Source organism: Vigna unguiculata, chromosome 7 (assembly GCF_037176805.1).
Source record: "Vigna unguiculata cultivar grain cowpea cultivar isolate G323 ecotype 2 chromosome 7, ASM3717680v1, whole genome shotgun sequence".
Lineage (NCBI taxonomy): Eukaryota > Viridiplantae > Streptophyta > Magnoliopsida > Fabales > Fabaceae > Vigna > Vigna unguiculata.
The window spans coordinates 32972627-32982186 of NC_140798.1; the positions used below are offsets into that span (position 1 = coordinate 32972627).

General features: G+C 45.7%; 1 protein-coding gene and 1 pseudogene across 1 annotated transcript; both read left to right on the plus strand.

Moving 5' to 3' along the window:
- Window positions 1-225: 225 nt before the first annotated feature.
- On the plus strand, window positions 226-2534 carry LOC114190887 (9-cis-epoxycarotenoid dioxygenase NCED2, chloroplastic-like). Its single transcript, XM_028079958.2, has one exon. It carries the CDS (start codon window positions 336-338, stop codon window positions 2109-2111), a length of 1776 nt encoding a protein of 591 aa, XP_027935759.2. The 5' UTR covers window positions 226-335; the 3' UTR covers window positions 2112-2534.
- A 1375-nt stretch (window positions 2535-3909) lies between these two features.
- On the plus strand, window positions 3910-9126 carry LOC146884811 (uncharacterized; annotated as a pseudogene).
- The last annotated feature ends 434 nt before the right edge of the window (window positions 9127-9560 follow it).

Genomic DNA, 9560 nt, shown 5'->3' on the forward strand with positions numbered 1-9560 from the left:
AATGACTTACAAAATTAATAATTGATATCTATATTAAAATTTAGTGGTAAAATTTATAAATAAAGATAAAAGTTGGGATTCCGACATTTTTTTAAAAGTAGATAACAAACTGACACACAAAATACCATCGGACTAATTAAACCAATAAAATAAGAGATGTTTTCTTTTTGTTTTCCCTCTTTCACACTCTCTCTATATGTATGCAATTTCCCCACCCTTCTTCCCTAAAATTCCTATTTACTTTCAGTCTCTTTCATTACTTTTCCTTGTCTTGTTCATAAAAAAAGCTCTTGAAACACGCCACAATCTCCATCGTCGTCGTCATCATCATCATCATGATGATCACACTGAACTCTTCCTCTTGTGCCAAACCTTCACTCTCCTCTTATTCCTCCCCAACAACAGATTTGGGCTTCAGCACAAGGATTCAGAAGAGGCCCATTAGAAAGGTGGTAGATTGTGCTGTACAATCTCCCTCAGTCATCAATTTCCCAAAACAACCCCAAGACAAATCTCGAATTACCGAAGAAGCCCCCATCCCTGCGCTGACGACAGACTCTCCCAAAAGGACTCAGTGGAACCCATTCCAAAAAGCCGCAGCAATGGCCCTAGACATATTCGAGAGCGCGTTGCTTGCACGCGAGCTTCAACAACCTCTCTCCAAAACCACGGACCCACGCGTCCAACTCGCCGGAAACTACGCCCCCGTCCCTGAACACCCAGTCCAACATTCCTTACCTGTCATCGGCACAATCCCCGAGGCCATTAATGGCGTCTATCTTCGTAACGGCGCCAACCCATTGTTCCAGCCCGAGTCCGGACACCACCTCTTCGACGGCGACGGCATGGTCCACGCCGTTAAAATCAATGACGGCGCTGTAAGCTACGCATGCCGCTTCACCCGAACTCAGAGACTCATGCAAGAGCGCCAACTGGGAAAACCAGTGTTCCCCAAAGCAATCGGCCAACTCCATGGCATTTCCGGCATCGCCAGGCTTCTTCTCTTCTACGCGCGAGGCCTGTGCGGCATCGTCGACCACCGCCGCGGCGCCGGCGCCGCCAACGCTGGCCTCGTTTTCTTCAACGGAAAACTCCTCGCCATGTCCGAAGACGATCTACCCTACGAGCTTCGAATAACCGCCTCCGGCGACCTCCAAACAGTCGGTCGTTACAGCTTCCAGGACCAACTGGATTCCTCTATGATCGCGCACCCGAAGATCGATCCTATCTCCGGCGAGCTTTTCTCTCTGAGCTACGACATTACCAGTCCCTGCCTCAGGTACTTTAATTTCTCGGCGAAGGAGGTGAAGTCACCAGACGTCGAAATCCGCCTCGACATTCCGACGATGGCGCACGACTTTGCGATCACGGAGAATTTCGTGGTAATCCCCGACCAACAGGTGGTGTTCAAGCTGAGCCAAATGTTAAACGGAGGTTCACCGGTTATGTACGATGGCAACAAGACATCGCGGTTCGGCGTGCTCCCAAAGCACGCCACAGACGCGTCGAGCATCTTGTGGGTGGAGTCGCCGAACACGTTCTGCTTCCACCTGGTGAATGCGTGGGAGGAACGCGACACAGAGGAGGTGGTGATAATCGGGTCATGCATGACCCCCCCGGATTCGGTCTTCAACGATAGCGAGGAAAATCTGAGGGCCATCTTAACCGAAATAAGGCTGAATCTGAGAACAGGCGTCTCGAGGCGCAGAGTTCTGGTTCCCGACATGAACCTGGAAGTTGGGATGGTGAACCGGAAGCGGCTGGGGAGGAAAACCCGGTTCGCGTACATGGCTATTGCCGAACCGTGGCCGAAGGTGTCCGGTTTGGCGAAGGTGGACCTGGTGAGTGGGGAGGTGAGGAAGCACGTGTACGGAGAGAGAAGGTTTGGCGGAGAGCCATTCTTTTTGGGCACAGGCGGCGGAGAAAACGAAGATGAAGGGTACATTATGGCTTTTGTGCATGATGAGATGAGATGGCAGTCTGAGCTGCAGATTTTGAATGGCGTGGACTTGAAATTGGAGGCTACTGTGCTTCTGCCAACCCGAGTGCCCTATGGGTTTCATGGGACCTTTGTGGAGGCTAAGGATTTGGTCTCACACACCATTGATTAATCACCATTGCAGTGATCCAGTGCTGCTGCATGTGGACACATGTGTACTATTTTATTGGGTTGCGTAAAGGGAGACAGACAGGTCCCTCCCCAGGTTCTTCACAACATAAATTTTGATGGTGCTGTTTTATCTTTGTTGTGAGCCACCATTGCTGAATAAATAAATATATAAGCTTTTCTGGAATCAGCTTGTAGCTCTGGGTGGATTATGCATCTATCATACATGGAGCTCAGCTGTTTTCTGTTGTTTTTTTTTTGTTATATATATTTATTTATTTCGATAAATTCACTTTTTGTTACGTCTTGGATTCGGTTTTGCAAGTGTATCATTACTGATGCATTTCTCGCTCTCTTCTTGTATTCTTCTGAGAAACTGTTGTCTGTATTCGCATGTTGCTGTGGTATGCAAGTTTCTTTCCACCAACTAACTGCTCACCATCTCATCTTATCTTAGGAAAATCAATTCAGTAAAAACTGTTTGTGTATAGCAACTTCAACTCGGTCGAAAAAGTTGAATAAGGTTTCAATAAGGCAAGATTCTGTGTATGGCATTGATTTTAAAAGTGATAGTGAAGTACTAATTAATCATATGGATAACTACCATTGATAACATCAAAATCCAACCGAAGAAGCAACAGGTCAAAGTGTAGTGTGGCCCACCAACTTAACCCGGGAATGAGACCTGTGTAAGCTTCAGAGCTGGGAATGATAACTTCCATATATGTTAGGAGACATCTAAATTGTGAAAAACAATTACAAATTATTACCGGGCGACATTTTGTATATTGATTTAAGATCATTATTTGTTGATTTTTTTTCTCTCTTTGTATTATTTTTTTATCATTAATTTTTTATTATTAATGTGTTATAATTATTTTTTTAAATAATATATTTTTCAAAAATAAATTTAACTTACATGTCATACTTGTAAGATTCGGTTATGTGAGAATCGAAAAAATGGTTTAATGATGATGATTTTTAGAAGGATTATGATCCTTTGACAAACTTTTTTTTAACAAAGTTTGCTTTTTAATACACACTAATCATTTTTTTTTCTCTTTTCAAGTTATATCAAACCTTTATTTCATTCATTAAAGTGTTACCAGATGTACTTTGTCAAAAGTCTGTTAATAAAACTTTGTCAAAACATAATTTTCTTTTTTAAAAATATGACACTAATATTTTAATAATAAAATATTAAGGTTTATAAACAAGTGTTCACTTTTTATAAAAATCACTATCTTTCTATACTTTCTCTTTAAACTTCTCGCTTCCATATCTTTAGGTTTGTAATTTTAATCTTCATCCATTTAAAGATTAGGAACCTGTATCGTTATCGGGACCGAGGCAACCGAGGTACCACATCAGAGTAGTTCGGAACGATCAAAACAGGTCGGACCCGATGAAGCCTCGAGCATTTTCAACATGCGATTAATACAGGCCCATTAATGATATGATCCGTAAGCCCATAAAAAAGAAACTGATAAAAGAATCTGTTAAAAACTGATGCGTAAAGATCGAGTACTGGATGACTAGATTTTAGGAGAACGTGGACTGATTTTTAGGAGAAAATTAAGGAGAACAGGGCTAAACGAAAATGCTTAAAAGGTGGATTCCAGTACCATTAGGGGGATCGACAGTAGAGAAGAAAAGAATTACTGTTTTGGTTTAGATAACATTCCTAGACCGAAACATTGGCGCCCACCGTGGGGCAGGTAAAACTAGTATCCCTGTCCACTAAAAATCCGAATGGCAATCACATCAACAGCAGGAAACAATGGGGGGGTGACCCTCCTACGATGGAACAGATAATGCAGCTTATAGAAAATCTACGACAAGAGAATGAGGTAATACGGAAGCAAGCGAACGACGAGCAAACACGTTGGCAGGAACGCGAAACAACACGACGAGCGGAAGTAGAAGCAGAAAGCGAACGTCTGCGGAAAGAGGCATCAGAATCTCGCCAACGCTTAGAAGAATCGCTACGACAACAGGAGCAGTTGCGTCGGAGCAACGAGGAGCTGAGGACATGGATGAGAGATCGCGATCATTTTCATGATCGTGGTCTTACAAACAGAAGTGCGATTCAAGAAGAGGGACATCCATTCATACGAGGAATCATGGACGAGATGATCCCTCCACATTTCATTATTCCGAAAATCCCACCGTTCTTTGGCGAAGGCGATCCCGAAGCCCATCTGAAGGCATTCCGAGCTCAAATGCTGATCTCAGGAGGAAGCGACGCTATTCGTTGCAAAATGTTCGTGGGAACACTCACCGGAACCGCTCTCAAGTGGTTCAGCAAACTCCCCGCAGCTTCCATAGCATCGTTCGCCGCATTCTCCCAGGTGTTTATGGAGCGATTTGCTGTCTACCGACCTAAGCAGTTACAGATTGCTGATATGTTCGACATAAAACAACGCCCAGAGGAATCACTAAAGCAATTCCTCAATCGTTTTTGCGACATAAGTATGGGGCTCATTAATCCCAGTGAAGAGATGCTGGTAGGAGCTTTTGTTAAAGGATTGAGAGCAAACTCCTTCAGCGAGTCCTTAATCAGACTACCGGCCGTGACGTTAGCTGAGGTGAGAAGCCGAGCCGCTATTTACATCGAAACCGAGGAAGCCATGCAACGGAAAAGAGCGGATGAAAAACGCCCTAACCCAGACTATAAGGGTAGGGACACCAGGCGACAGGTAATGGGGGCTTTTTCACCCCATAAGAAGGCCAATCACAAATTCACCCCTTACTCCACCCAGAGACCGCCCCAGAGGAAGTTGATCAAGCCAATCTGTCTGACCCTGGTAAAACCTAAAGTCCAGATAATCAAAGATGATGAAGTTGCACGGTACCTACGATTTCCTTTAGAAACAGGGAGATTGTTAGGAAAGGATACATCAGCTTGGTGTGAATTTCACAAAACTCATGGCCACGATACCGAAGGATGTTATCCTCTAACAGGACAGCTAGCTAGTCTTGCGCGCAGAGGGATGATCCAAAGGTATGTAAGCCAGGAGAGCCCACGAGCGGAGACTGAGCGACCGCAACACCAAAAACAAACGGGAGAATCACACGAGATACCGATCCTCGGAGACTTCAATACTATCGCAGGGGGCTTCGCAGGTGGCGGACCGACCAAGTCATCAAGAAAGCGATACGCCCGAAGTATCATGACGACAGCCACTTTAGCAGCACCAAGTTCGGTACCGACCCTCACTTTCACATGGGAAGATATGAGGGACGTCTACCCCCATGAAGATGACCCGGTAGTTTTATCAGTCGTCATGATGGGACGAAATGTCCATCGAGTTCTCATCGATCAAGGAAGTTCAGCAGATGTGATGTTCTGGGACGCGTTCATAGGTCTACAAGTACCACGCGATCAGCTACAACCATTCGATGGGGTCTTAGTGGGTTTCTCGGGAGAGCAAGTTGAAGTCCGCGGCCATGTAGACTTAAGGACGACCTTTTCAGACGATCAGGCAGCAAAGACCATCGTGATTCGGTACCTGGTCGTAAATGCGCCCTCTTCCTATAACTTGTTGCTAGGAAGACCGTCCTTAAATAAATTGGGGGCGGTCGTCTCCACCAGTCACATGAAAATGAAATTTCCAACAGAAGGAAAAGTCGTCACCATGAAGGTTGACCAGGAGGTTGCCCGCAAGTGTTACGAAAATAGCTTACGTACCCGAAGGACCTACACTTTGGCCCAGGCCGCTCCCGTTCACGGTGAAACCAAGCAGGAGGAGATAGACCCGAGGTCAACGGATGAACGTCGTGGTCCAAAACCTGTCGGAGACTTAAAGGAGATAGAAATCTCTTTAGGAAGGAAGGTGGAAATAGGCTCGGGAATGGATCCGAGCATCGAAGCCGATCTCTGTCGGGTTTTACGATCCAATCTCGCATCGTTCGCATGGACTGCTAGAGACATGCCAGGAATCAGCCCGGATGTCATTTGCCATCGCTTGAATGTAAATCCCAAAAGTAAGGCGAAAATACAAAGACGCAGAAGGCTAAACGAAGAAAAAGCGAAGGCCGCTGCGGAGGAGATTGTGAAATTACAAGAGGCAGGACACATCAAGGAGATCCAATATCCCGAGTGGTTGGCCAACGTAGTAATGGTGAAAAAGGCTAACGGAAAATGGCGAATGTGCGTCGATTTCACGGACTTGAATGCTGCATGTCCTAAAGACTCCTACCCACTGCCCAACATAGACTCTTTGGTGGATAGAGTATCGGGTTGTGGATTGTTAAGCTTCATGGACGCATACTCTGGATACAATCAAATCCGAATGCACTCGGAGGACGAGGATAAAACGGCTTTCATGGGAACGAAGGCAAATTTTTGTTATCGGGTCATGCCTTTTGGACTCAAAAACGCTGGTGCAACATATCAAAGAATGATGGATAGAATTCTACAACCTATGCTCGGGCGCAACGTAGAAGCCTACGTAGATGACATGGTGGTCACCTCAGTCAGCGGAAATAATCACGCGGACGATCTCCAAGAATTATTTGATACTATCAACAAATACCAATTACGCCTAAACCCGGAAAAATGCGTTTTTGGTGTCAAAGCTGGCAAATTTCTAGGTTTTATGCTAACCGAAAGAGGAATAGAGGCTAATCCCGATAAATGCATGGCGATAATCAACATGAAAAGTCCAAGCTGTATACGTGAGGTGCAACAGTTAACGGGAAGAATGGCGGCACTGGCACGGTTCTTAGCGAAAAGTGGTGACAAGGGACATCCCTACTTCCAATGTTTGCAAAAGAACAACAAGTTTCAGTGGACACCTGATTGTGAACAGGCCTTCACAGAGCTGAAGGAATATCTAAGTCGTCCTCCAGTACTCAGTCGGCCCGAGGTTGGAGTGCCGTTACAAATGTATATAACTGTAACCGAGCATGCGATCAGCTCGGTCCTGGTGCAGGAAAAAGAGGGCGCGCAAAGGCCCATATACTTCGTCAGCCGGTTACTACGAGGTGCAGAAAAGAGATATCCAACCTTGGAGAAAGCAGCTTTATCAATTGTCATCACTGCACGAAAACTCTGACCTTATTTCCAACGCTTTCAAGTGATACTGAAAACGGACCTTCCTATCAAGCAGGTCCTCAAAAAATTGGATATGACAGGTCGTCTAGTCAAATGGGCTTTAGAATTGGGAGAGTACGACATCACGTACGAACCGAGGGGGCCCATTAAAGCACAAGTGTTGGCAGACTTCCTGGCAGAACTGACTTTGCCTTCAATCGGTAGCGATGACTGTGACACCAACAAGAGAGACATGGTAGCTGCAAAATGGCTCTTATCAGTAGATGGTTCTTCTAATCAACGGGGAAGTGGAGCAGGAGTCATCCTAGAAGGACCTGGGGGAGTGCTAGTGGAGCAATCCCTGAAATTCTCTTTCAAAACCAGCAATAATCAAGCGGAGTATGAAGCCCTAGCCGCAGGAATGTTGTTAGCCAAGGAAATGGGAATTTGCCATCTCATTGCTCGGAGCGATTCCTTATTGGTGACTGGACAGGTCAACGGTGATTTCGCAGCACGAGATCCCCAGTTGGCACGGTATCTAGAGTACGTAAAATCTTTGGCTACAGCCTTTACCACTTTTGAATTAATACATGTTCCTCGAGAAGACAATAACCGAGCAGATCTCCTATCTAAACTAGCCAGTTGCACCAAACCGGGCCACCAGAAATCGGTCATTCGGGAAACACTAAGCACCCCGCGCATAAGTCGTGCAGACGGCGTCGTAGTCATGACTTCTCAGGGAAATAACAGCTCGGAAACCTGGATGACTCCCATCAAAACCTACCTCGCCGACGGAGTATTACCTTCAGACGCAACAGAGGCTAATCGCGTAAAAAGGAGTTCTTCTAGATACACCCTGCTGGATGGTCATCTTTTCCGACTTGGGTTTTCCCGACCCATTTTAACTTGTGTTAATGAGAAAGAAGCCAAGAGGATTCTAGTCGAACTTCATGAGGGAATATGCGGAAGTCACATCGGTGGACGAGCCCTCATGTTACGTGCGCTCCGAGCCGGTTATTTTTGGCCCACAATGAAGAAGGATTGTGTTGAGTATGTGCAAAAGTGTGACCAGTGTCAGAGACACTCTAACCTACACCACGCTCCGCCCGAGGTCCTGCATTCCATCAATGTTCCGTGGCCATTCCACACCTGGGGTATTGATATATTAGGGCCATTCCCGCTAGCGGCTCGGCAGATGAAATTTTTGGTGGTGGCTATTGAGTATATGACGAAATGGATCGAAGCAGAACCAGTTGCTTCTATCTCGGCCTCAAAAATCGCCAAATTTATCTGGAAAAACATAATATGTTGATTCGGCAGACCTCACCATCTTATATCAGATAACGGAACTCAATTTACGAGCTCCCAAGTCAGAAAATTGTGCAACGAAGTAGGGATCAAACAAAGATTCTCATCTGTAGAGCATCCCCAGACTAACGGTCAAACCGAGGCGGCCAATAAAGTTATTTTAAAAGCACTCAAACGAAGAATAAGCTCGGCAAGAACCTCCTGGCCAGAAGAAATACCTCAAATTTTATGGGCATATCACACGACTCCTCAGACAACAACACATGAGACTCCTTTTAATCTGGTATATGGAACTGACGCTCTCCTTCCTATAGAGCTCGGAAATCCAACAAGAGAAAGGGTTCCTCCAGAGGCCGACTACCAGAGCATTCACGGAAATCTCGATGTGCTGGAAGAAGTTCGTGAATTAGCTCGGATCACTAGCGAAGCCACCAGGAGAAGAGTGGAACGACGATACCAGACCAAAGTACGACCCCGCAATTTCAAAGAAAATGACTTGGTGCTTAGGAAGGCTCACGCCGCCGAGTTAGAGGATAAACTATCACCCAAATGGGTTGGGCCATTTCGTATACAGAAAGTTCTTTTGGGTGGAGCGTACAAGCTCGAAACGCTGGACGGGACGATAATTCCCAGGACTTGGAACGCAGCCAATTTACGGTTCTATTTTAGTTAAACATCTCTTGTATACATTATTACTTTCCTATTCTTTGCAAATTTTTTCTATAAATAAAATCCCACACTCTCTTTTTTATGAGGTGGGTCCCACACTCTTTTTCCCTTCCATAAATAGGGAGGGTTTTTTAACGAGGTGGGTTTTTTACATGATGCGTCTGTACGAATCTTCGGTCTGACCTAGCTACACGCTAGATAAAACCTCAGTACGTTGAGGGCTCCTTATTCGGTCCGACCTAGCTACGCGCTAGATAAAACCTCAGTACGCTGAGGGCACCTTATTCGGTCCGACCTAGCTACGCGCTAGATAAAACCTCAGTACGCTGAGGGCTCCTTATTCGGTCCGACCTAGCTACGCGCTAGATAAAACCTCAGTACGCTGAGGGCACCTTATTCGGTCCGACCTAGCTACGCGCTAGATAAAACCTCAGTACG

Bases quoted from the DNA above. Each gene is read 5' to 3' on its own strand.
- LOC114190887 (XM_028079958.2), top strand. From the start codon at position 336: ATGATGATCACACTGAACTCTTCCTCTTGTGCCAAACCTTCACTCTCC.